The 25,949-nt window shown below is 41.0% G+C and overlaps 4 protein-coding genes across 10 annotated transcripts in view; 2 read left to right on the top strand and 2 right to left on the bottom strand.

Annotated features, from left to right (window-relative positions):
• Positions 1–2,378, top strand: part of LOC110067163 (intermembrane lipid transfer protein VPS13B-like) — a 30,583-nt gene extending 28,205 nt beyond the window's left edge. For all 4 annotated transcript variants that reach the window (XM_089274867.1, XM_020774458.2, XM_020774457.2 and 1 more), the window contains exon 37: positions 289–2,378. In XM_089274867.1, the coding sequence (XP_089130993.1) occupies positions 289–760 (472 nt within the window). In that variant the 3' untranslated portion in view covers positions 761–2,378. The remainder of the gene's footprint in view (positions 1–288) is intronic.
• LOC110067165 (deaminated glutathione amidase-like) lies at positions 2,180–6,569 on the bottom strand. Its single transcript, XM_020774461.2, has 6 exons — positions 6,186–6,569; positions 5,789–5,944; positions 4,769–4,972; positions 4,403–4,513; positions 3,771–3,872; positions 2,180–2,882 (listed from the first exon to the last, which is right to left on the bottom strand). Exons 1-6 carry the CDS (start codon positions 6,453–6,455, stop codon positions 2,715–2,717), a joined length of 1,011 nt encoding a protein of 336 aa, XP_020630120.2. The 5' UTR covers positions 6,456–6,569; the 3' UTR covers positions 2,180–2,714.
• An 18-nt stretch (positions 6,570–6,587) lies between these two features.
• On the top strand, positions 6,588–8,982 carry LOC110067167 (uncharacterized). The gene is made up of 4 exons (XM_020774463.2): positions 6,588–6,715; positions 7,518–7,606; positions 8,433–8,530; positions 8,644–8,982. The coding sequence occupies exons 1-4, from the start codon at positions 6,680–6,682 to the stop codon at positions 8,724–8,726; spliced, it is 306 nt and encodes a 101-aa protein (XP_020630122.1). The 5' UTR covers positions 6,588–6,679; the 3' UTR covers positions 8,727–8,982.
• A 1,248-nt stretch (positions 8,983–10,230) lies between these two features.
• Positions 10,231–25,949, bottom strand: part of LOC110067255 (centrosome-associated protein 350-like) — a 36,714-nt gene continuing 20,995 nt past the window's right edge. For 3 of the 4 annotated variants that reach the window (XM_020774562.2, XM_020774565.2, XM_020774566.2), the window contains exons 36-39: positions 21,806–22,017; positions 20,639–21,100; positions 15,856–16,013; positions 10,231–14,379 (exon numbers count right to left, since the gene is read on the bottom strand). In XM_020774562.2, coding sequence (XP_020630221.2) covers positions 11,020–14,379; positions 15,856–16,013; positions 20,639–21,100; positions 21,806–22,017 — 4,192 coding nt within the window. In that variant the 3' untranslated portion in view covers positions 10,231–11,019. The remainder of the gene's footprint in view (positions 14,380–15,855; positions 16,014–20,638; positions 21,101–21,805; positions 22,018–25,949) is intronic. The other variant, XM_020774563.2, reaches the window with a different exon arrangement.

Raw genomic sequence — 25,949 nt, 5'->3', positions numbered from 1 at the left:
CAATGAGGGTGGAGGTGTTGGTTTGTCGGCCAAGCAGGAGACCCAAACCAATCGTTGTTTGGCCTATCTTCTTTTTCCCGCGCTTGCCGCGTGTAGCGTGTGTTCGCTCATTCAAGACATGACCTCATTGATTGACTGTATGATTACGTTGGTTGTTGTTTCTCAAAAGTCACGTGTAAACCACTCTGAGGTGTCACAAGAAGTACAAAGAAAAAAATTATTGTATAACTACAAAATTGGACTTTGGCAGCATAGTTTTCTTGGTTATAATCCCTGGTTTTCTTGCAGGAAAATGCTTCATTACCAAAGAGATATCGATCTGCTTCTGCATTTGAACGCGACTGTTGTGACGTCATCTGGGCATGACTACGATGGGACAATTCTGCTGACCAGAGACACGTTATTCATCGTGGGCTCAGCTGTAGACGCCATTCAACAAACTCTCTTTATTCGGGACATTGACTTACAAGAAGTCGAGGAAGACAACAGAGGTGTGGCCATTGTGAACCAATCAGTCATCACAAAGGAAGAAGGTGAAGAGATTGACGGGATGCATGACAGTGGTGATGCAGACCGCTTGCGGCAGTTCCTTAGAGATGCGCGGGTTCAGGCATTAGAGCAGATGCCTTCCTTGGATACCTCTGAGAGTAATTTAACGTCTCCTGGTCAGAAATTCGTGTTACTTGTTGACCCAATGTTGCGGAGGACTCTTGTACTTCAGTTTCATTCGGCGAAGAGGAATTATAATTCTGAAACATAGCGACGCCGAGCTCATAAATGTGTAATTTATATCAACTTATTCTTTAGGCTGAATTTCAAAGAGGCGGCTTCGGGTGTCAGCCCTCTCGACTTCTCTTTAATCTTTAATCAATATTTATACGCGGTAAAAAAATTCATCAGGTACAATAAATTCCAATAAAATGTCTAAGATCCTAAACCTTTAGGACCCAAACTTTGTTTTGAAAGATGAATACAAGATTAATATTTCAGGCCACATGAACTGAGAAATCTGCTGTTGTTAGTATCATAGACACAGTACAACTATTCGGATAAATAACCTACAATGTTGAAATAGCTCGAAATACATGTTAAGTGTAGTCTAGTCAAGGCTAAATGGGACACCTCAGAGAACCATTTCATCCTTTACGGGAGTTGGGAAACTTTAAAACATTTGGAATTGGCATCGATTTTCAAATTGTCCAATATTACAATATTTGAGTGTAGATGACCTTTGGAATATCAGTGTTAAGAGGAAGTGCGCGGTCATTCTTGTAGTCGCTATCTGGAGCAAAGAAAAGATTGAGGTTGTTGTATCTCATCTAGCCACCACTAGACTCTGACCTCCGGTTATTTTTCTGGTGATTGCACTGGAAAAAAATATCGTTCAGAGGACTCCATTAGGAAACATATTACAGTATTCAAATGAACTCATTCCACTTGAATAGATACAAAATGTAACAGCAATGGTCATACACTCATCTCTGCAATTAGGCCAAAACCTCTTCACACGAGTTCTACTCTACACAGGTTTTAGTCAAACCGCGAAGAAATGATGTCGACCATTCCTTTATAAGCAAAGTAGGGATGCAGCAGGGATGGCGCAGTGGTGAGAACGCTCGCCTTCAACCAATGTGGTCCGGGTTCGATTCCGGCCTGGTGCCATATGTGGGTTGACTGTTGTTGTTGGTTCTTCGCCTTGCTTTAAGGGTTTTCTCTGGGTTTCCTCCCTCCATAAGAACCAACATCTCCAAATTCCAATTCGACCAGGATAGAGCACCCGCATGAAAACCAGCTAGGGCTGGTGTGGGTTCCTCTCTAATTATTTAATGCTTTATTTTATATAGGGGGCTGGATATGGCGGAAATCTTTTTAATTGAACGCAAAATAGTTGGAAAACAAACAGGTGTTTTCCCAAAAGCAGCAGGTTTTCTTGCTTCAAACAACGCCCGCGTTGAAAGGCTAGGAATGTCAACTGACGTGATAAAGAAATTGTTAGTATTTAAAGCAATCAGAGTTCTATTTAAATATAAGATATTATAACTGGGCGTGGAATAGGATGTTGATGTAAATATACAGTCTCTTAAATTTATTGTAACTAATAAAGAGTGCATCGTACGAGAATGTACGGAAAAGTCACTCGATAAACAAGTAAGCATACGTATAAAATTGGACAACAAACTTTATCACTTGTAAATGTAATTTATTATACTACACGAGAACGGTTCAAAGTCATACAGTAATGGCCACTTACATATCTTTTATTTAGAAATGCGAGTGCATTTATGGCACAATTTGGATTTATAATATGACAGTAAATATTTTTGAGGCGTTTTAAAATTAGGTAAATTGTTTCGATTAAAAGGAAAAAATTCTATCTAGCTTACATTATCTGTTGATGTAAAGCTACTGTTTAGTGATTGTGTATTTATTCTATATCTTTGACAACATTTTTATCTTTACCCCATTTTAAACCACGTTACAAACTGGTTAAAGTGCTGTTTGTTATTATTGTCTCCTGGCCGGATGCGGTTTCTGATTGAGACTTGGAACTGCAGTCATCCACTGCTTTCAGTGTGACGAAAAATCTAAGTAAAAATACTTATCTTAATGGCAAAGTCCCCGGCAACGTACCAGCTGGCGTTCTCTACCCCACCCCCCCCCCCCCTACCTCCCGTCTCCAAGTCTCCCCCCTCCTACTCGAATGAACCATTCTGTCAAAGTTTCGGACATGACTTTAAGTTCCCATACAGGTCATTCCTCTTGTGGTTCATACATGGCATCTGCTGGCGAACCTTGTTCAGGTAATCAAGATCGATTTCTGCTACACACACGTCATTTCCTTCACGACACTGAGCGATCACACTGCCCCAGGGATCCACAATCTGCAACAAGACAAACGAAAACACCCCGTCACAGGAGCCCGCACTTCAGTCGTCTGTGGTCGGTTATATGTACTTACGAGAAAAACGACATCCTGACTGAAACACTAGGGCAAAAGAACTTTCTATGACCTAAGCACCGACACAGTTGATGACCCCATTGAACTACCGCATCCACACTACGCCGGAGGAATTTGAAAACGGATGTTTCGCTCTGAAAACGCATCAAATGTTTTCCGTCCACACTACGCCGGAGGAATTTAAAAACGCAGCAATCACCAGTCATTTTGTGTTTGAGGAAACCTCAGTCAGGGAAATCACATGATTTCCCTGACTGAGGTTTCCTCAAACCTTATTATGATCTGCTCAGTTTTCAAAATCTTTTCCGTCCACAGGAAAAAGAAAAGCCGGCGTTTTCAAATTCCTCCAGTGTGAAGAGCGTTTACGAGAACCTTCGTTTTCGTGACGGATTACTGTGGGCTGTGGGCCTAACCGTAGAAATTAATCCTCGTTTTCAAATTTCTCTGGCGTGGTGTGGACGCTGCCTTGACATAAGAGATTTCAAGATTGCCGCATAATTGCGATTCATTCTCAATTTTCATTTCTTTTTCATTTTAATTCAGGTAACCAGCAGTGCATCTGATCTCTTCGGAGAGCGTGAAATAACTTTTGGCACCCAAACTGCTTGAAACATAGCCTCATCTCGGAGAGATGTCTTGGATGAAAATTTAACCTAAAAAAAATCGTCTGTGAGGGGAGATGAATCACAGATATTAAAAGGAACCCCAGATTCACGCGTCTCTCATGATTTTCATACAGACAGTACCGATGACCAAACGTGCTCATTTCAGAAATCAAACAAAACTAGTTGACTGAGCCCATATTACATACCATAGCATGACCGTATGATCGCCGTTTTTCGTTGTGTTGTCCTGTTTGTGCAGCAGCGATCACATAACACTGGTTTTCTATAGCACGACATCTCAGCAACACCTAAAGAAAGAGTTACCCAAGTATTTGTAAAAAACAAAAGTTCAAGACTAACTAATCTAGTTCTTTCTCTGGGTCCTTGTCGGCCGAAGCCAATTTGATTTGACGCCGGATATGCCTGCTGAGCGGACATATCAGGCGTCAAATCGAGCGTTGGTTCTTAATCGGAACTCCAGATTTCCCGCTTCGGTTGATCTACGCCCGTTACTATCTTTTAACTGATTACTGATACCTTGGTGAACAGCTCTACATTTTGATTCTAAGCGTCCAAGAGAATTTGACGAACTTATGTAAGTTTAGAGTTACTTGTAGATAGAGGAAAGATGTTAAACAAAAAGACTCTCCTTTCCCCGGGCATTAACTCACGAAGAGAGGACTGGAAATGAGAGCTACAGCAAGGCGACACGTTTTTTATCGTAAGCCTTCAATCTTCATGCAACGCGTTGTTGAATTGTGGGTTCTTGGGGCAACCGGTTTAGATAGAAGAATTATTACAAGAAAAAAAATGAGGCAATGGTAAATTGCTTACAGACCTCCCAATGTGCTGATCCTGTGATCTGAGTAAAGGCTGATGGGAAAGTCAATATCTGGGCTCCCTGCTGAGCTAAAACCAATGACATCTCTGGGAAACGTACATCATAGCACTGAATCAACACAACCAAGTTAAGGAACAAAAATCATTTCTAACAAAATCATCTTATATGCTTTCAGTCCCCATTTACCTGTCTACTCGGGAACTAGATTTTTAGTTACTGTTAACCTGAAGTGTCTGGCATACAATGAAATATCACTCAGCTGATTCCATTTCCTTATTATATTACTTCATGTTTCCAGAAATTTTGGTAAAAAATCCTACATTTTCCAGGTTACCATGACAGGCGATTTTGTATAGAGGATACAATTGCAAGACCAAGATTCCCCACAGGGGTATGGATGGGTGGTACTATCTGGTTGCCAGGGATACACACATCACTCTCCTTAAGCTTGGGTCCATCCTTTACATCAATATCAAACAGGTGTACTTTGCGATACACTGCTACAATGGAGCCACTGTCATCAATTAAGACATGGGAGTTGTACAACCTGTTATCATCTGCTGGACCCTGTTTTGCACAAGAAAAAAAAGAAACAATGTTTCCTCCTGGCCCGGGCTGTTCGAAAGGTGGTTAATGCTATCCAGTGGATAAATGATCGATAAATCACTATCCAGCGGATAGCGTGGTTTGCTTTGTTGACACGTATGCACTAGATAGTAGTTTATCTGGTGGATAGAGCTATCTTCAAACAACTGGGGCCTGGTGGGGCTGGTAGCATAATTCATAGCCTGCAAATGCATCTTTTTTTTTTCAGCTCATCACACACACTGAGAAAAAACCTGATGGCTTTGGCTTGGTGTGTGAAACAAGGGCCACAAAAACAAAACAATGCTCTCACAGGCTACATAATCCATTATCAGACAAGAACTGGATGTCTACAAGTTTGGTGTCCAGTGTGTATATACAGTGTGCAACAATAATTTAACATTCTTTGACATTACACCATGGTTATGGTGTACAGTCTGCATATTAGTTCCACTGACTCACGTTGGTGGAGGGGAGTTGGCAGGGGGTGGAAATGAGAAAAGAAAGGAAGTGGCAGAAATATACAGCAAATTGTCATATTTTTACTAGGTACAAACTATTTATTAATAATGACCCAAGACTCTATAGAAAAGAGTATAGAAGCAGGAATTTCTGAACCCTGTGTGTCCCCATAGTCAAATGTGAATGACAAAATTACATTTCTTAATGTGATGATGACAACTTCTTTATGAGATGTTGAGGTGTTATAATGGCATAAAGCTTTCAATTATTTTCATGTAGGACACTGTACTCCTCCAGACACGCAAGATTGTCGATAAATAAAAAAGTAATGCAAACCTTCTCGTGATATCCTCCCAGAGACAGCCAGATTCCAAGTTCCTTTGCTAATTCACAAAAACCTTGCATTCTTGGACTGTCTAGTGGAGCAGCCATGGATACAGACTGCCCGCGGTTTTCACCCACGTAGTCAAAACATTCAGGAAGAAACACAACCTAAGAGGCAATGAAACTATAGTTTACTTCTGTTTTTTTTTCTTGGAATATGAGCAGTCTTTTTTTCTTACAAAATGAAGAGTAACTCTCTTTTCTCTCCTATTCAATCCTGAATATTTTCACGTCCAAATATGGACTCTCTCCCCACCCCCACCGCTAAAATGTGCAGTTGACGGGAAACAGGTGATTATGTCGAGGCTCATCACACGATCGCGAACCAATATTTTATACTAAACCTTACCTTAGCTCCTCTTGACTTGGCCTTTTTCACGAGACCTTTACAAATCCCTAGATTACGATCCACGTCATTGGTGGAGTTCATTTGACAAACTGCCACAAGAGCAGCGCTAGCTGCGCCTGTGTTCTGTGGAGTGTCTTCCATGAGCAGTCCGTTTATTGAGGTAAATCTTCGCCAATTCAGGCGACAAAACACGCGGCACTTTCCTGCTAAACCAAGCTTAAATTGACACTTCCAGGCATCGACCAAGTGTCTGGTTACTCTAGAAAACATTTATTAAGACACTTCTACAAAATGTCTTGGGCGCCATTTGTCGTGTGGTTTAATCTTGATGTTATATGACGGATTTACCGTTGTGTGGTTTTCAGCTGGTGGGTTGCGGGCTCATGTGTTACACTTATTCTCGATAGTTCCTCGATAGTTCCTCGATAGTCCTCTCTACAAAGTAGATGGTTGTTGGGCAATTTTATGAGAAATTTCGATAGCTGGCGCCAAATATGACAGGGGGAAACGTTCTTAATCGTCCAAAAACGGTAAATTAACCTTTGATTGTAGTTTTTGTATTAGAATGTACTAGATTTCTGGTTACATTCTGTGTTGTTGCGTGACGGCACATTTGCGTGCACGTGTTGCTGCGTTTGTCGTTCATAATTATTATGGGCAGATAACTTCAGTCAAAAGAGGTTTAGGGTCATTGCTTAAGGCACTACGTACTCGACATACAATCATTGAAAAAGCAATCGATAGTAACCGCTAAAACATGATATCGTCTGCTATCGAAATCTGGAGTTCCCTCCACAAACCAACCACATAAACTTAATAGGCGCAAATCAATGGGTTCACTGTAGGTTTAACCTACATGTAGACCGACCAGGGGGATTAATTAAATGAATGAGAAAGTCGCTATGATTTTCTGGGGTTGTAGCAGAAACTTTAATACTAAGCATCCTCCGCTGTAATACATATCCATTCCTCTTCACAGTCATCCCACTGCCCCACTGCTTTTGGGATAGTCCATTTTTTTCCACCCCCAACCCCCTATGGAGGGCTACCTCTGGAACAGGGCCTGTTGGAAAAGTTTTTCCGAGGAGCTGACAAAATTTTAAACCTTGCAGATGCAAACTTCAAAGTGCCAAGAACGAAAAACTAGACTGTTAGAATCCAGCCTACAGTAAAATGGGAATGCCCCATTGCCCTTAATTCCTTGATGAACACAAAAATTTGTTTATAATCTTGAATTTTCCGTGACATGAGCATAAGAACCATTCAAGGAACTATGGCTTAATTGCCTTTTTTTGTTTTAAATCAAAACTGTTCAGTGTTGTTTTTTGAAAGGCTTTGCAGAAAAACCTCAACAAGCTGACAAGAGTGAAAAAAGCACAGAAAAAGAAACAGCTACAGAAGAGTAAAGCATCTAAACAAAGGTGTGAGAAATTGTGAAGCTTGTGAACAGGACGGTTAACAGTTGTGAAAATACAGAATTGAAGACATGAAACAGCATACAGTGTTTTAAATTTACTACTGGTGATCGCAGCAGGAAGAAATTGAAAATTTGTCTGTGAGACACAGTCCATGGGAAATGTAACAAACCAATGTACAGAAAAATGAAAATTCAACAGTAATTCTGAACACACTGTACTCCTGAAAGGAGGGGAAACTAACCAGTTGAAGTTTATTTATATCTAATCTTCTGTTTACCAGTGTTTGCCATCTTTGGTTTTCATGGTCTTCTTTTAGAGAGATGCTTTTGCAAGTGGTATCTTAACCTTGTACAAATGATTGCCCTCAAGGTCAATTTTCTAAGAATTTTTGATTGCTTGAAAGAAGTTAATGGTGAGGACCACATGTAAACACTTGAACTATTGTACATATGTAGTCAAAAGAACTGTCCAACAAAATAGTAAAAAACATAACCATATGAACATTTACATATGTATTTGGTTGTGTGTGTGCTGCTGAGACTCTGAAACCCTTGCTGAATCCCAGACCTTGTTCAGCTGCATTTAGCAATGCTATTCAATGCTCCTTAGAGGTGCAATTCATGTTGTAGTCTGAATTATTCATGCCACTGACCAGTTTCAGGTAAATGATGCCTGTTTGTTCATTTGTGGACAAAAAGTTTAATTTCTATACTTTTTCCCTTTGTAGTCTATTTGAAAACATGATACCCTTCACAGTGGCACAAAGTAAAAACTCAAACTAGCTTATATATGAGAGTGCTCTTTATCCCTTCTTTTTTGTCTTTAATAGGGCCAATCAGAAAGGTGGTGCTTCTGTATCAGCCAAAAAGAAGAGACTTATCATGAAACAGATTAAGAGACAACAAAAAGAGGAAAATACAATGGAAGGTACAAATATATGAGCTTTAAGAGACTGCATGAGTGATCTTGTGAATTAGGGCTTTGGGGATACTGCCATAAAAAAAGATTACACTTTGGTACTTTTCTTTTCGTCTCATCAGTTGTTCCACAACAGCAAAGCAGTAAGAAATCAGAAGGAAAGGCAAGCAAGGAGAGTGAGGCTGAGAAAATGGACACAAGTTAGAAAAACTATCAGGAACGAGACATGTACAAGGAGAACTCAAGAAGTCGATCAGTCCAGAATGGACAGTCTTAGTTGTGACAAGCAGATATTTTCAGTTGCTCACTCTGCATTTGCCTGGGGCAAGATCACATTGTCTGTGACATCAATAGCTCATCTTTACTAATTTTAATACTCAAAATGATGACACACTAGTGTTGCGAGATCGTCATCGTCAACCTTAAATTATTTTGAAAAATAAACCGTGTAGGTGACTACACAGAGCTCTGTTTTTGCTGTGCTAAAGCCGTCAGAACTAGCACTTTTTTTTTTATCCTAAACTCAGTTGTTCCTCTCTCGTGACTGGAGATGTGTCAGCTGGTTACACTCGATCGTGAAATTTTCCTTGCCTTCGGCACCTTGCTTTCCTTGTTTTCAAACGTTTGATTTGTTAATCTTAAACTCTCCCCAATTTCTCCGCGGCAGATCTAAACACAAATTCCGTTAAACCCCTCTCCCTCGTGGCGTTACGACTCAAAGAGACTACAGTGGTTAACATACTTAATATTTTTATTTCCTCGCAACGTGCGAAAGTTTAGATGGCCATTCCCATCACGTCATTCTCAAACAGGGAATGTGGGTTACTCTTCATGCGTAGATTGATTTTCTCACAAGCGTTAACAAAGGTGCAATCAAATTTGTTTGATACATGTCGAATTATTCTCGCATTTTGATTCGTTCTTTATAGTTAAAATCTGCCGTGCGTCTGTTCGGCAAAAGATCATAGAAGACGTCAAAATGTGGTAATAACATCAGTGACACACTCGCCTAACGAGCTCGTGCGCCACTTTTTTGTTCTCACCACATTTTAACGTCATCTGTGATCTACTGGACAGACGCACGGCAACATGGGGTCTGTTTAGGAACTTCCGGGAGTTCTGGGATCGATAGGTGACTCGCAAAATGATTGGTCGACAAGCCGTCTTTGGGATCATCGGCCAAAGGGACTTCTTCTCAGTTTATTTGACGAGGTGTAACGAAGCATCGTTTCGAGAATCCCTCACAAACTTTGTCGTCACTTCACCCAAACAAATCAAGAAAACTAATGCTGAGCCTTTCCAAAGCATCTAGTTTTGGGGCCTGTTTCTCGAAAGTCCCGGAAACTTTTCGCGCCCGCAAACCCATTTCTAGTTAATATCTCTATCTAAAAACAGAGGTGTATACGCCTGAAATTTCTTGTATGAAGAGAACCTCAGTTCATATTAAGAATGTGTGAATAAAACAGCGTCCGGAATTATAAGGTTTGAGATTTTGCTATAGCTTTCCGGGTGCGAAAGCTTTTCGGGACCTTCGAAAAACGGGCCCCTTGTCAGAGGTAAGTAAACGGAGACTAATGTTGTTCGTGAGTGACACAAAAACGATAATGTGCAAAAAAAGGTTGCAGGAGAGAAACACGCTTTGAAATGGTAAAAGACAGTACATAAGTTAAGAATGCACAGTCATAAAACGACATTACCAAACAAGGAAGTCGTTTAACCAACAACGTGAAACGTTTTATTCACCAAGAACATATTTCACATTCTTCAAATAAAAATAAAATTGGAGCTCTCTATTTACAATTACAGCGAGTTCTAATTACAATGCCGTGACACGCGAGGATGCCAAAATAATTCATAATTTATACGTACAATTGCAAACCAACGCGTGAAAATTTACAGGAAAATTTCACTGCACAAAAATATTTTGGGTAATTTGTTACATTTAAACAAGAGGACAAAAAGGGCTAGACAGTAAAGTGAGAGTAACCGCAGATCTTAATAACACTCACCTTAATTTCTACACTCTGATTAAAGCTTTTGCCAATTTGAGCTAGAATTCTCTATTGTTTAAAGAGTCACTGGAATGATTTGAGCAAGAAACTATTTTGAAAACGTTTTTTTTTTTTCCGAGTTCTGTACTACTGATTACCAGTTACCATAAACACCATCATCCCTCCCCAAATCTGAAACAAAACCGACATTTCGTTGGGTAAGAGGATAAGATATTGAGTGGGTGAAAGAAAGGATGGTTACATAAGAAGAGGAAGAGGCGGCTTATTAGAAGGTGCCCTTATAGAGAGAGGGACGCAAAGAGGGAAAATACGCTATCACCAGGAAACAGGTTATACTCCAGTTGGGTGTCACTGGCTGATAAGAGTTCCACTGATATTCCGGTTGAGGTCATAAAGGGAAAGGACACTGTATTGCAGTAGGAAAAGCCCTATCACATTTCCGAAAACCAGTGGATTAATTATAAAATAAGACGACCAGACACACTGCTAGCTGCGCGCAACATCAGCTCTGGCCTCACGTCTTAACTGCACAGCATTCACCACCATCACAGTCTCTGACAAGAGCGATTCAAAGATAGCGTCCGCCACTTGGAACTTCACAGCAAGTTCATCGTCATCGTAATCAATCCAAAGCGGCTCGTCTTCTCGAAGTTCCTGAATCAAGATTGCGTCGACGAAATCCTTTTTCCCCGCCTTCAGCGGCGTTTTACGGCGGACACGTTCCAGAGAGGGTCTGGCGTCGCCTAGGCCAATTAAATTCAACACTTGCTGCTCCACTACGGGAAGAAAGTCTTGTTCATGGACCAGAGGTTGTAGACCGCGATGTAAGCGACGTTTACGCCGCGGTTTTGCCTTCATCCACGATGGACGGTTAGAGGGCGCCTCCTCTGATAAGAGTTCTTTGAGTAAACTGCCAGTCAAATCGAACACCAGTCGTCGGTAGACTCGTTTGCTATTCGCTTCAAGGTCGTCGTCCGCCTCGTCTTCTCCGATTATTTCCGACGGCGGAGTGACGTTGTCTATCGGGAGTCCTTGTCTTTTACGTTTGAAGAAAACCGAAAGAGAGGAAGCTACCAACGGGCTGACTTCGCTCGGACGATGAGGAACAGAGAAAAGCAAGGAAGCTGCTCTGGAGCGCCTAAAGCTCTCCTCGTCTCCATCTTCGTCCTGCGAAGGGAACTCTATTACTGTATTAGTATTGACTGGAAATTCTAAACGTTCGTCATCGTCTTCTACGTGCTGGTCCCTTGCACCATCAAGATGGTCGTGCAATCGCCTCAACTGATCAAGCTTATCTGCCAATTCTTTCTCATCGATCGGTGAGTTCTGATCGTTCGTTGGGCTTCCGGGGGGCGTTAATGTTTCCTCGGTATACTTAAGTAATCCCTCGGGAAACCGCTGCACAGCCATGAATCGATTAGACCTGGGGGACGAAGGACTCGCCTCTCCCGAGTGAGGTTCATCTTCTATCTTCCCCTTAGAGGGTGTATATGAATCAGTGCTTTGCTCTTTCTCTACTTTTGCAAACTTTTCTTGCCGTGTTCTCATGATGGCGATCATTTGTGACGCAGCTTCTTTAAGCAATGCGTCTGAAAGTTTATTTACGATAGCATTACTTCGCTCTTCCCTTGTTTCTTGCGGAGGTTGTTCGGCAAGAGAGGGAGACAGATCTTCACGTTCTTTTGTTCTAAAGTCCAGTCCAGAAACTGAATCTTCGCCTTGTGAAACAGATAAATGATCAGAAACCTTGTCCCCTTCGGACGTTTCTTCCAACGACCGCGAAATCACATCCTTGTCATCTTCTAATGAAGATCTATCTTCCTTATCCAGTCTATTACTCCTTTCTTCGCGAGTTTCCGCCATCTCGTTCGGTAAATCTTCGGTAGGTCGTCGGCGCTTTTCCAACACGCTCGTCACGCAGTTCATTGACTCGGTCAACAACATGGCAGACAAGTCGTGAACAATTCTCTCAGCTGTCTGGTCAACAGATCGTTCGCTTTGCGGTTCCGGCGTTGGAACATCAGGTAACACTGAAGCTACTTCGTTGTTGTCAATGCTACCCTTCTCGTTTGAGAGTCTTTCTAATTTTTCTTCGTTATCCAAGTCGTGTTTTTCTAAAGTGCTGCTATCTTCTTTGTCACCAATCTCTTCGAGTTCTTCAACGTTTTCACTCAGCTCCTCTGCAATGCTCTCCTCATCGGTAGCTTGCTCTAACTGGACCACTGGAATTCCTGCAAGCCGCTGGTCATTGGGCAGCAGGGGTTCATCTCGATGAAGCTCCTTTTGGGGCGACATCTTATCGCTTCCTTTACTCGCCTCAGAATGTTCGCTTTCCTTAGAGTGGTAACTCAAGTCTTGGGGCTTTCCTTCTTGCTGGAAGCTTTCGTCGTCCTGTACGGAAACGTTGGACTCGGATGCGTCGAAATCTGGAGTGTAGGAAGCTTGACGTATTAAATTGTCAGATTTTCCTTCTTCTGTCTCGTCCAACGCCGAAGGCTCGAAGTCAGCGCTGTACGAAGGAGGGTGATCTTCATTTTTCTCTGGTCTAAGTAAATCTTCTTCTTCTTGTACAGACGTTTGAGATGCTAGGCTGCTTCTTTCATCGGACACAGATATCGTTTTTCGAGTTGCAGGAACATCTTCCTTAATTTCAGATCTTTCATTCCCGACGCTAGAAATTTCCTCAGGAACTTCCGAAAAATCAATCGTCCTTTCTCCATCCTTTGATGGGTCTCTTTCTAGTTGGGTAGATACCTCATCTTTAACGCTGTCCTTTACTCCAGACCGTTCATCGTCTTTTATATCTTCCTCAATACTAATATGTTCACTAATGTCGTCCTCGGTGTTATCTCCTTCACTGTGGACACTTTCAAAAGATGAACTGTACAACTGATGCGAGCTTCGGGATTTTTCCGACGGCACCGGAGATTTTGACAGTCGGGAAGACTTTGAAACCTCGGAAACAGTCGACTTTCGCTCGCTGGCGATACTTGAGCGATCACCCTTCGATTTTGTAAGTCCATTGGATTCAGAGCGAGAGGATTTTGACCTGCTAACAACCTCGCTCACTGATACATCATCTGCAGTCTTGGCTTCATCCGGGATCTTGGAGTCTAGATTGGACCGTTCCTGTACCGAACTATTCCAATCATTTTCCGATTCGTTCCCACGACTAACTGACAATGATTTACTAGAACCTAGGGACCTCTGTTCGAACGACTTTTCAGAGTAAGATCTTTTAGACGCTGTTCGAACTTCACTTTCTTCACTCACAGACAAATCTTGGGCTGTTTTTGCTTCATCTTCAATTTCTGCTTCCGAATCTTGTCGATCCCTCACGGATGTCTTGATTTCACTATCCGATGGCTGCAGACGATTTGCCGAGATTGATTCATCAGGACTTCGAGTTCTGTCAGTAAGATCAAGGTCTACTCTTTTATTCAACGTAGTTTCACCTTTCTCAGGTAATTTCGTTTTCTCCTCTGCTCCAACTCCACTCGCAGAAGACAAATCCTTTTCTTTCTCTTTCAAGCTCGGAGCATCAGAAATTGTTCGGTCGCTTCGACTGCTAACATCCGCATCCACAGCAGTTGAAGCTCTCCCCCCTGCCGGTTCACTTCTGGCTGACACACTTGCAGGCTTGTCCGGGGGAGTGTACTTGCGACTTCCACTGGCATCTGAGGTTCGGGAGAGGTGGTATCTGACTTCACGGGTGGGGATAGTGTCACTGGACTCGCTTTTGGAGTTCACAGCACGTTGCTCTGTTGAGCCAGTCTCTGGTCTCTTGGAGTCCGGTTGAGGTCGATTGAGTTCGGCTTTTGTCCTTGAGATTACCATTTCCACAGCCTGACAGAAGTAACAAAGAAAAATAATCAATATTCCTCCACTTAATTGCGTTCGTAGAACGTAGTCCTAATGCAGACTTGAGTCGAGTTTCATGGGACGGTGGACCTTCGTCCGAAGTTGCGACACCGATTTGGCCGTCCCTCAGCAGGGGCGAAACGAATGACATCATCGCCAGACCATGTGCTGTACATTTCTTTCGAGTGCGGTTCTTTGTTTCGTTCAAGTGCGGGTTTTTATGGACATTTACACTGTAATTTGGAAGCTGTAAGTATTCAATTGTGCTCTCAGCGTTGGATTTAGGTGAATTTAAACGCCTCGACGGTGGCATTTATCGAAATCTGACGAAATTGTCCTTGTTTAATTTATTTGTTTTAAAACGAACACGACTTTGAAGCGCTTTGGCTTTCCGGATGTTAACCGTGGGAAAAGCTATATTTTGATTGCATTAGTTGATTATTTCCAGTCGCGACAGACACGTAGATAGCTCAGTCCTTATCCGGTTAAATATTGTTTGGAATCGGTGGAAAAGTACTCTGAAGGCAAGATCCATAAGAGTGAGCCTGAACCAAGGAACGGCAAATTATTTAAATACTGTCTACCTTATTTATCAGGGGAACATGATACGCGAATTAGTCGCACGGAGTTTGTTTAAGCTGACGATAAACGAGCACACGATTGCAAATGTTTGCTTACATTTGTGCTTCCAGTTTAGAATAATGTTTGTAAAATTTACTTTTACAAATTCGCTTTTACGTTCAAACATTACCAGTTAATGTGAGAATATTTAGCACGAAATTTGAAGGCTGTAAATGTAAATATTTTCGTTCTATTAAACTTGTGAGTCTACGGAAACTTGCGCTGTCACGCAACGTGTCAACAAATGGTGGACTTTGACACTATGATAAATCTGTCTGTATAAAAACCGCGGTTATCGATGAAAAACGTTGATTTTAGCAATAGACAGAGGTTAAAAGTCAGCCAGTGAAATTATTTATATATATTTAATTAAGTGACGGCGTCGAACGCACTCTCATAATCTTTGATTACTTCTAGTTTATTAGTGTAAATCTATTAGCACTCTGTCAAAATGCCGTTCTCCTATTAACCACGCAACTCACTACCTATCCTGTTTCAGTATAAATCTACTAGCGTTTGCCGTTCTCTGATTGGCTACGCTACTCACTATCTATTCTGTGATAGATAGTGAGTAGCGTAGCAGTGTGCCCTTGTTAACAAAATGACGGCCGCTTCTTGGCGTTTTCGAAGAGTCTGTGAAGAGTATTTAGATTAAGTTTTGAACTGAAAGTGGATTCTCTCCTGTCAACATTCGCTGTCGATTTCCCGCTTAAACGCTAAACGAACGAGCACGTGACTCCGGAGGTCACTGGATTAAACAAAGACGTGTACGTAAGCGTTAAGATCAATTACAAACGCATGCACGTGTAGCGGATCAGCACACATCAAAACCAACGTTACCTGCAGTTCCTGTCTCAAACTAGCCTCCTGTGCCCGTAACATCGCTTTCCTTTGCTTTTTTCTTTCATTATACAAGCGTTTTACCTCACGCTTGCGTACTTCCAGTTGGTCTCTCAGCCGGCGGACGCGTGACTCGATGTCGCTGTGATCCGACGTTTCTAAAAAATAAACGGTGGAAATAGAAGTCAGCCTGTGAGTAAGTCGTGTCTCGAAATAAACAAGGCAAAAGATCAAAAGGAGGGGGGAATTCTTAATTTGTAAACATTTCAATGAAAGGTTAACTGAGGCAAACATGGAAAGGAATGCAGACGAGGGAATTGGGGGTAAGCAAGGCAGCTTGAGTATTAGGCTTTCCGATGGTAAGGTGGAAGGAGGAGGAAATAAGATGCAAAGGAAAATGAAAATAAAGCTTCCTCCGCTTCTCGTCTCCTCCCCTCTCCCCTCCAGTCTCTTCTCCCCTCCCCCTTCCCTCTCTTCTCCCCTTCCTCTCCTCTCCTACCCTCCCCCTCTCCCTAAGAAGACCTGATGTTCAGGCCAGACGGAAGGCGATTTTCCTCTCTCTTGGTTTAGTTACGAGAAATGAGAAATGACACTAAAAAACTAAAAACGAAGACCAGTTTCTATTTTTTTGTGCCTGTGTTGCCGCTTTTTTTTGTCAACTGAGGAACTGAAAATAAGAACGAGCGTGTTAGTTTTCTTAGCGCTTGGTTCTACCCATGTTTCTTACTATTGTTATTGTTATGTTTCATTGAGGTGTTATTCTCATGCCTACGCTCGTATTACTAATGAAAACCAAGCTTAATTAAAGAGCAACACAGGAAGTGTGCGAGAAAGACTAAGCCCTGATTTGAATAAATGACAAGGATGTAAACTGTGGGAGCAAGCCATGTCTCGTGTCACCTCCTACGCGTACACGAAATTCCCATTGTCTTAATTCAAGGTCTTATATAAATTTACGTTTTCAGTTCTCGATCGCCACACGACCAAGACGAACGTCCAGTAAAGTGGAAAAGGTTCGGTTAGTTATTCCAGTAATAGTTATAATCTGTCTCTGATGATCAGTTGAAACTCTCTCTTTAACTTCGTCTAGTTTCCATTTGATCGCCAGCGATTCTTCGATGGCGTGATTATATAAAACAGCAATCAGCGACCATCTGTTTTGTTCTAATTTTATAACTAACAATTTGCATACGTGTTCCGAGTTTCATCTTGTTTCAAACGTTAACTAACGTTTTCTTGGCCTTAAATCTACGATTGCTGCACATCAACTTTACACTTTTGAGAACACAGTCAGCTGTCAGCTGGTAAACTTCCATCATGCCATTGGAACAAAAGACTAAAGAAATCATGTTTGTGGAACTTCTGATGGCTAGTGAGAGAGGAAGAAGATCGTGTCTCCTCTTGTGATTATAGGCGACTGCATTCGCCGATGATCGGTAGTGCTTTTCAGAGCTTTTGGCTAGCTATCGCCAACCTGCCTTTTAATAGGCGAAATAAGAAAGGCTGAATGAGCGACATTCTCAAATATTCGATGTGATAAAAGCGTGCGACACGCGATTCAAGAGAAAAAAGGTTGACCCAGGAAATTATTTAAAACCCACTAGCAAGTTTGATGTTACCCAAGAATTTTGATTTTAGTATGCTAAAAAACATGACACACTTGAGCTTCTTGAGCGTGTTTGTGTGCTGTAATCCCTCACTGTACCGCAAACAATCTCATCTCTCCTATGGAAAAATGAGACGAGGTTGAGAGCAATTTTCACTAACAGTTCAGCAGTCAGCGAAAACAGCCGCTTCCGAACATGTATACGTGCTAAGACCTCTCAGCTCTAACTTGAGAAGCCAACTAATCCGGCTGGCCAATATCTAGCGTGATTCATAGATGTTAAAGTACAACTTTAATTGATATCGGTCTCTTTTTAAAAAACATAAGTCGCCAAGATACACGAGCGATGGCGGGCCCCAGAGCGACCTTCGTGCCGCTTCGTTCTCATTGCAGGGTTTCGCTTAGTGGTCTAAGTTCAACCTTGATTTAGCCCACTCGGAGCTATTTTTTTAAGCTTTATCCCGTCTCTTTTTAAAAACATAAGTCGTCAAGATACACGAGCGATGGCGGGGCCCCAGAGTGACCTTCGTGCCGCTTCGTTCTCATTGCAGGGTTTCGCTTAGTGGTCTAAGTTCAACCTTGATTTAGCCCACTCGGGGCTATTATTTTAAGCTTTATCCAAGTTTCATTCGCAACCCACATATAACGGATTCTGCAACTCCTTAACGTTGAAGCATTGTAACTGACGCAGGACAGACACGGGAACGTTTCTTGTTAGGATTCAATAGCAAGACATCGGCCTCAAGCTGTCGTTTATATTTTCTAGAAAATCCACGATAACTGTTTCGTTTTGGGACAAAAACGTTTGTTTATCACCAGCGGAAATTTGGTATACAGGAATTTCACGGTTATATAAATGATAAAGCCCAGCGATTCTCTTTAGAAATATCGAAGTTGTACTAAGATATCTTATAGAGACAACTTCTTGATATCTCCCAGAGAGGTCGCCGGCTCGAGTTAACAAGTTCGTTAACAGCGCCATAAAGCATACATTGTAACGCCGGAGAATTAAGTTCACAATCATTTCCCTCTCACTCACACGATGCCTTGAGAGTACCTAAATCCAAACATGGAAGTTAGAAAAGCCTCTGAGATTATTATGAATCTCACTGAGTATTTCAAATTAGTTTTGTTTACCTTTTAATAACCTTCTCTACGTCGTTACCTAAAAATTTACGGCTACGATATAATCAGAGATAGCAATGAAAATTCAGACTTTCAAAAGTATTAGATGATGCAAAACGACTTCGCGACGAAATAAACGAAGCAAGCATTTATGTCACTAGAAATTCAAGAAGCCATTTAGATGACCGCCTACACAAGACCTTGCAAAATACAAATATTACAAAAGGGGTGTGTAAAACTTACGAGCTGTAATCCAGCATTTCTCAGGAAAGAGACAGGTAACGCCTGAAGGTAGCCCAAAGAGGGAACGCAAAACAAACTTAAATTTGCCTAATGAGTAAACTTCGTGTTAAAACAGAAATACTTTTGAAATATCGCGGAAAATATTTCTTGCCGTCCCGTCATTCCACGAGTGGGAAGTTGTTTCGGAGCTGAGCCGACGTTAAATATTCATTGCATATTTCAAGGAACAGGGAAATTCTATGGAAACTTTCCTCGAGGCGATAGCTTATGATCAAATGAATTCTACTGCAGCTTACAAATGATATAAAAGGGTAAACTTGAACTAAGCGTTAACAACTTCCCTATTGATTTTCTTTTCAGCAAGGACAGCGAAAAGCCAAAGTGAGGAAGGGGACAAATAAAACGAAGTATTTTAGCGAGTTTGGAGGGAAGATTGTAAAGGTGACTTTGTCATGCAAATTATCACTAACTACTTAGAAGGTATGATATCATCGACTATTTCTCTTCTATGGTTCTCTTCCCTTTGATTTTAAAATAGAAAGTTCTGATGAATACTAATTGGGGACACCAAAAAAATCATATTAACTTGAATTGTAAGAAAACGCTGGTCCGATTCATTGCGCCAAGTTGTACTGAAGACGTCAAAACAGGTTGAATTTAGACAAATGTCACGTAGAAAACCGAAACACAGAAAATACATTAGCAGGGAGTAGTTGTAACGATATTAGATTCGTTTAGGGGGAAGAGCTATTGTTCAAAACCGTAGGAAGATATGTACAAGACCAGAGCCCTGCCACGACAAAAACAAGAGGTAACGTTCGTTTTCAATAAATGGAAACATGAAAATGCGATGAATAAATCAACTAGTCCTGGCAATACCGACATTCGGAAATACTTCAAACATTCACTAACACGGCTTGGCTTGAGTCACTAAGAGCGAATGAATCGTGAACTAAGTCAATATCAATGTTAACTGACACGAGCCTCTAATTTAATAAGTCTTTTGTCACGCTTACAGCTGATGGAAAACGGACGAAAAGATCAATTTATTTACTCGTGGGTGGAATATTGTCACTCATAAATAGTAATTAAAATACATTGAAATGCTGCATTCCTTTTGACCTATTTTCTTCACGGGAAGATATGGAAAGCAATGATTCTACAGTCTTCAAGACGGGACAAGCATTTTGAATTGGGTAAATTCCCATAACGGAGCTCCAAAAGCGTTAAGTAAAATAAAAAGCGGTAATCATTATAAAAATGAAAACACTGCGATCACATACCGTTTACCATGATGTCTCTTTTCCCTTTCTCAATTGTTACGGGGCTTAAAATACCCCGGGGATTATACAAACGAATAAACAAACGAACACCTTCTCACCATTTAAGGTAAAATTATCACTTGACAGGGAAATTTAATAGATTTGCAGTCACTTCCATTAGAGGAACTAACTCTCGCAAAGGAGAAATTTACTTCCATTAATTAAAAAGAGAATAAATGTATATTGATAGACGGAACAAAGCTCTTGATCTTGTGTGGTGAAAGTACAACAAAAGTTAAACGATGCTAACAAAACAACACAACTGGAACACTTACAAGACTTGAAAAAGCAGGCCTGAAGTTCTAAGTTTGTTAATATTCTAATCCCTTTTCATCCTAGACTCCCTTACTGAACGTTATTTCCCAATGGACTCTTGTTATTTGTTGAATACTGTTCTACAAAATCTAACCACTACTGGTTGCCTTTTGCTATCTATTGACTAAATAGCACAATGAATTCTTACTTTTTTTTTCAGGTAACAACTCACCAGTCATCGATGCCTCTTCCTCGCTTTTACTCCCTTCTCCTGCAGAAGACCTGCGGCTGACCGCGGGAGAGGTGTCTCGCTTGAGCGACAAATCGCTCCGCACAGGGGTGGAGTGCACCGGCGTGGCTGTGCTATCCAGAGACTCGAAAGTGTCGTTGACATATTCCTCAGGAATCTCCTCAGGAATCGAGCTTCCCTGGGACCGAGTCTTCATGTCCACCTCGGGGATGGAGCTTTCATGTGACTTCTCCAAACGATCACGTGACTTGTCACGTGCAGAGACGCTGATATCCTCGGGGACTGAACTCTCGCTGACGCTACGTTCGTGGCCACGTGATCCGGAGACCTTGATGGATTCGCTGATACTCTCTGTTCGTTGAGGGGATCGACCTTTATCGCTAACTTTACTCGAGGGACTTCGGGACGCCGAAAGGCTGGCAGATCCTCGACCACTGCGATCTACTGAAATTGCAACGGAACAATAAACATTAAAGAAGAGGGTGACCTGTAATGAGGGGAGTGGAACTAATACGGCAAAACGTTTCAGTCACAATCAATCATAAGATCATGACATAGATATATCAGATTCAACTCCCTGAGAGAACAAAGAGGACATAAATGTCACACATAATGGGTTATCAAATAACTGTGTATTCGTTTTCTCACGAAAACTGCAAAATTCTGAAGTTAACAATTCTTTTAATTTACCTTTCAATTTGGGCTTTAGTTGTTCTTAAACTGTAATTGAATATTAGTTAAAACCAGCAATGAAAACAACTGCCCCAAAGGAAACGAAAGAATAGAAGACTCGGATGATATTCATTAGCTGTTGTCGATCAACTCTAGCCTGAAGACTGTTTTTCATATGAAAAGGGTCATCACTGCTGTATCAACACAAAGAGAAGAAAAAGTTGAAAAACAAAAAAACGTTTTTTTTTCGTTTCTCCCAATCCTAACAACACTGAGTACGTATTCCTTGAAAGGATTTAATTTCAATTTCTTGACATGATTAGATTCATATTCTCATGACGTGTTCCTCTGAAATTGCCGTGCAGTAGTATGGAGAATTTTAAAACCGATCATTTCTAAGTGATAAGTGGGTTACAGTTACGGTTTTTCATTCTCGGAGCATTTGTTGTTAGTCTTTCTATTAATCTTATCTCTTACCTTTGTGTTCTTCCTCTTCACTTGTAATGCTTGTTGTTCTTGCCTTGTTCCTCGAGCTCTCGAGACTGAGAGCTTCGTTGAGAAGGTTCCTTACAAGACTTTCCTCTTTATCAAGTCGTTTTTCCCATTCTAGGAGCTTCTTTTTGTCTTCCAACAGATTTTCAGCCTCCTTCCGCCGTTTCATAAGCTTCTGCTCTCGCAAGGTTAGGTACCTGCAACAAGCCAACAAAAAAAAATAAAAACACATCTAAAATATGGTCAATAAATAAACTCATTACGGACAACACAGGACGTCTGTTAAAAACCTGGCCTCCTAATACTCTCACGGATCGTGTGCGGTAAATAATCGACAAGGCGGGTAAAGCAAGCGAAAATAAAAACCCGGTAACATTGATATTTGCGTGCACGACAATTGTCGAACTGGCTGTTAAAAATCTGAGCTACGGTTTCACTAATCTCAAACTCGCAGCTACGAGTGTCTAGATTCATGAAAAAGTTAACTGTTCCGCCCTTTGTTCAATGTTTTTTTTTTCCTTTACCCCTGCAATGAATTTGATCAAAACCAACTTTTTTGCATGCAATCCGCAAATAAATTTTTTGTCCAATCAAAAAAATCGTACAAGTACTGAGGTGAACATACCGGCCGAAAATTGCTTATACGGCAGCTGGTAGTGACTCAGATGCCACGTTCGATAAAGACGAGTGAAAAACGTGAAAACCAGCGCTCGACAACGAAGCTGTGTTAACACGTTAATAAGCCAAAGCCAATGAAAAACACATTTCCAGGTCAGAAAAGCTGCATAATTTTTGTGAAATTACAATCGCCTAATGACATATTTGCGTCACATGCCTTCGAATGGGTACAATTGTCCTAAGCAACACACGCAACCTCATTTCTACGAGAGCTGAGGTGACCAGGCTAAAAGCTGAAGAAGCGGATTTTTTACAAAAAAACTAAAAACAAAAAACATGATAATTTTACAAAACAGGTTTTAACGAGTTAAACACGAGAGCGCTCGTTCGTGAAACAGAATATATTACCGAATGTTGGAAAGTGACGAGGTGACAGTTGCAAGGAAACCATTTCAGTGTTAACCTTTTAACAGGCTCGTTCGTCACATTCGAAAGAAAAAATGATTTCAGCAAGAAACTGGCTGCATCGGTAACTAAAACCTGTCAATATTTTCAACGTAGCAGAAAAATAAAATTTGAACGTTGCATGTAACTGCCAGGAGCATGGTTGAACATCACCTAAGTGCCTTCCGGTAGCACATCTGAAAGCTGAAAGCAAGTGATGTCTATCGGCCATGAAGCTCTCCTACCGAGGCATCGACTGTTAGATGCTGTTGATCAAGAAAAACGTTTCCAAATTCGTAACGCAACAACAGCAGGTGGATCAGTAAAGAAGCAACAAGTGCAATACCTTCTCATGCAGAAAAACAGCCACATGACGGTCAAAAATCCACACGATTGAACTGCTTGCGAACGTTTTACAGTCTGTCAACCTCAAAACACGACATTCTTAAGGGCACGAGCGACTGCGAAGCTCGCTTTTAACAGCGGTAAAAATTCACTGCAGCCATGGCTTTGAGATGTTTTACCGGGTCTTTTGTTTATTTTTATATCCACGTCTTTTCTGGCAGGAATCCACGATATTCTTGGCTAATCGTGTTTTAAGACCACGTGAGCTGGGAAGCGATGACTCTCTACAAAACAAGTACAGTGCAACGCAAGCAGATATTTTTTATGGCGCAGAATACTTATCGCTACAGCGCCAGAAATTCGGGTTTCATGCCGCTTTTGATGTACCGTAATTTTTTGAGCAGCTATCTGCAGGGCGCAATTTCTAAACTAAAACGAACAGGCAACAAGAAAGTAAGCAATAAAAAAAAAAAAGTCCCGAGTGGAACCGGAAATTACCCCACATTGTTTGCTTTTGGTTGTTTTTTTTTTTCCGCTATCGCTTTGCACTCGTCGTTAGACTTAAAGGCGCTTATAACGAATCACGGCCAAACCTGAACCTTTTTGGAGCTCATTTGCTTCAAAACAAATCCCATAACTAAGCTGGTATGTTATACTTTAACGAAGATAAAAACGCGATGTGTCTATTGGAACCGACAGAGCTTAAACCAAAACACTATATAATAAAATAACGACAAATTCATAAACAGCTGGCGGCAACAATGAGAACGCAATTTAAGGTTATTTGCAACGCAAGAACACTGTTTAGGAACACTCCTGTAAAAAAAAAATTAACCCGCGTTATCAAGTATAGCAAATCCTCCCAAGGTTTGTTTTGGACGCGAGTAAAAATTTCTGGTGGCATTCTCTTGCAAATCACAACATTTCAAGAAGTCATAAATAAAAGGTCTCACCTGCGAACTATCCGGCACAACATACAAAGCATCGCTCCGCGGAAAGCGCAATAAATTGCTCCAGTAAAGACAATTCAAACATGTAATTACTAGATCAGTTTAAAGACGATTGGATAATCATCGCCGGACGAGAACCCTCAATCAAAAACACGTTGGATGTCTCGAATACCATTTCTTTTTTTCGCGCGTTGAGGCTTGTGAAAATAGTGTTCAAAAATATTTAAAGAGTTGTTGGGAATCTGTCGAACGTGCCTTAAAAGCTAATGAAGTGTGACGAAAGATCTAATTTTAAATTTACGTCGCTCCCACAAGCCCACTATTTTAAAATATGCTTACATATTCAAGGTGAATAAAATTCAAATCGCAGCAAACGCTTCAAGAAAAAGCGAATAAACCATTTTTGCCGGTAAGCCACCATCAAAAAAACAAAACAGTGACGGGTAATTTATGTGAGTACAGTTAGATTTGCCCTTTGAACGGAAGTTGAGTATTTTTAAATAGTGATTACAAGTTGTATTGTCAAATGTTACACAATCGCCTTTAACATTTCGCAAATAAACCAGTGTAAACATTGCATCCACACAGATTGTAAAGAGAGAAACGCAAGATACCTTTGTTGAAAAAAAATCGAGAAGGTAAATAAGTCTTTCCCTACAAATATTCGGTATTTTTACATCGTTAAATAAAAATGACATAATCCGTACAAGTCCGAATTAAAAATCTAACGAATGTCAACGCAACAAAGAGAAAAAAAAACAAACAAATCACGCATTGCAACTTAACTGACCATGGAAAGTAATAAGCCGTTCTCAATCACAGCCACGGTCAAACCTGGTAGCTTTAAGGATGGCCCCACACACAGAAAAGAAACTTCGCGTCTCTTCAGCAACAGAACTTACAGAATCCTAAGCGATTGCTTACGTCAGAACATTTCAATGACACAGGAATTTACCCTCGGCGAATGAGCCTGGGCACATTATATTAGCTGACGAAATAAAGCCCACGGCAGGAAGACAGAATTGTTAAATAGAACAGATTCAAAAATCGGCGAATCGTGAAATTATATTTGTTAAATTTCGACTTGGCGGCGCGGTAAAGCAATTAGAAGTTTCTGTGAGATTCGGCTCGCAAATCATAGCATAACACAACACACCGCAGCTTTTTCTCGCCAAATATCGTGAGACCGGTTTCATTTGCATTTCGGTGTTTTGACAAGCTCTTTAGGCGGTCATGTTCCGATCTGAGAAATGATCTGTTACAGCTATGGCGATATTGCATTCCGCAAACATACACATCAATACAATCTGATTAATCGTCGAACTCAAATCCAAAACCGATCAGCTGGTCAATAAACGACAAGATCGGCTTTGTGTTTGAGATCCGACACAGATTTTGCCTTTAAAATGAAACAATATATGTAGACAAAGGTCTCAAGGGATCTCTTTCCTAGAATTAAAACAGTTTACAACTCGCTGTGTGCAATGTTGTGCGACAAATTTAATTGCTGTTTAAAAAGCTTATTGGTTTGCTCTCGACTAAGACAAAACTAAGTATAATTTCATTTAGTTCAAAGTTGTACACTTACTGTGCAATAAATTGTTTGCTAATCTTGCTTCACTCTTACAAAGAACATGTTCAGTCGTCATTTGTTCAGCGTCACCATGTCCAAAAACCCATTTTATATCAAGCTCTAAATACAATTAAACACCATTACTGATTCCAATATGATTCCTCTACAACCAGTTTTGAGAAATGAGAATTTGAAGATT

The sequence above is a fragment of the Orbicella faveolata genome, unplaced genomic scaffold (genome assembly GCF_042242905.1).
Source record: "Orbicella faveolata isolate gen_17 unplaced genomic scaffold, um_ofav_v1 contig_36, whole genome shotgun sequence".
In the NCBI taxonomy this organism is placed as follows: Eukaryota; Metazoa; Cnidaria; class Anthozoa; order Scleractinia; family Merulinidae; genus Orbicella; species Orbicella faveolata.
This window is presented reverse-complemented; position numbering and strand designations above follow the sequence as displayed.

Coding starts and splice junctions, on each gene's coding strand:
- LOC110067165 (XM_020774461.2), bottom strand. CDS start 6,455: ATGTTTTCTAGAGTAACCAGACACTTGGTCGATGCCTGGAAGTGTCAA. Junction 5,945..6,185: donor CCAAGTCAAGAGGAGCTAAG/GTAAGGTTTAGT, acceptor ATTGCCTCTTAG/GTTGTGTTTCTTCCTGAATG. Junction 3,873..4,402: donor CAGGATCAGCACATTGGGAG/GTCTGTAAGCAA, acceptor CTCTTTCTTTAG/GTGTTGCTGAGATGTCGTGC.
- LOC110067167 (XM_020774463.2), top strand. CDS start 6,680: ATGACAGGGGGAAACGTTCTTAATCGTCCAAAAACG. Junction 7,607..8,432: donor AGTAAAGCATCTAAACAAAG/GTGTGAGAAATT, acceptor TGTCTTTAATAG/GGCCAATCAGAAAGGTGGTG. Junction 8,531..8,643: donor AGAGGAAAATACAATGGAAG/GTACAAATATAT, acceptor TCGTCTCATCAG/TTGTTCCACAACAGCAAAGC.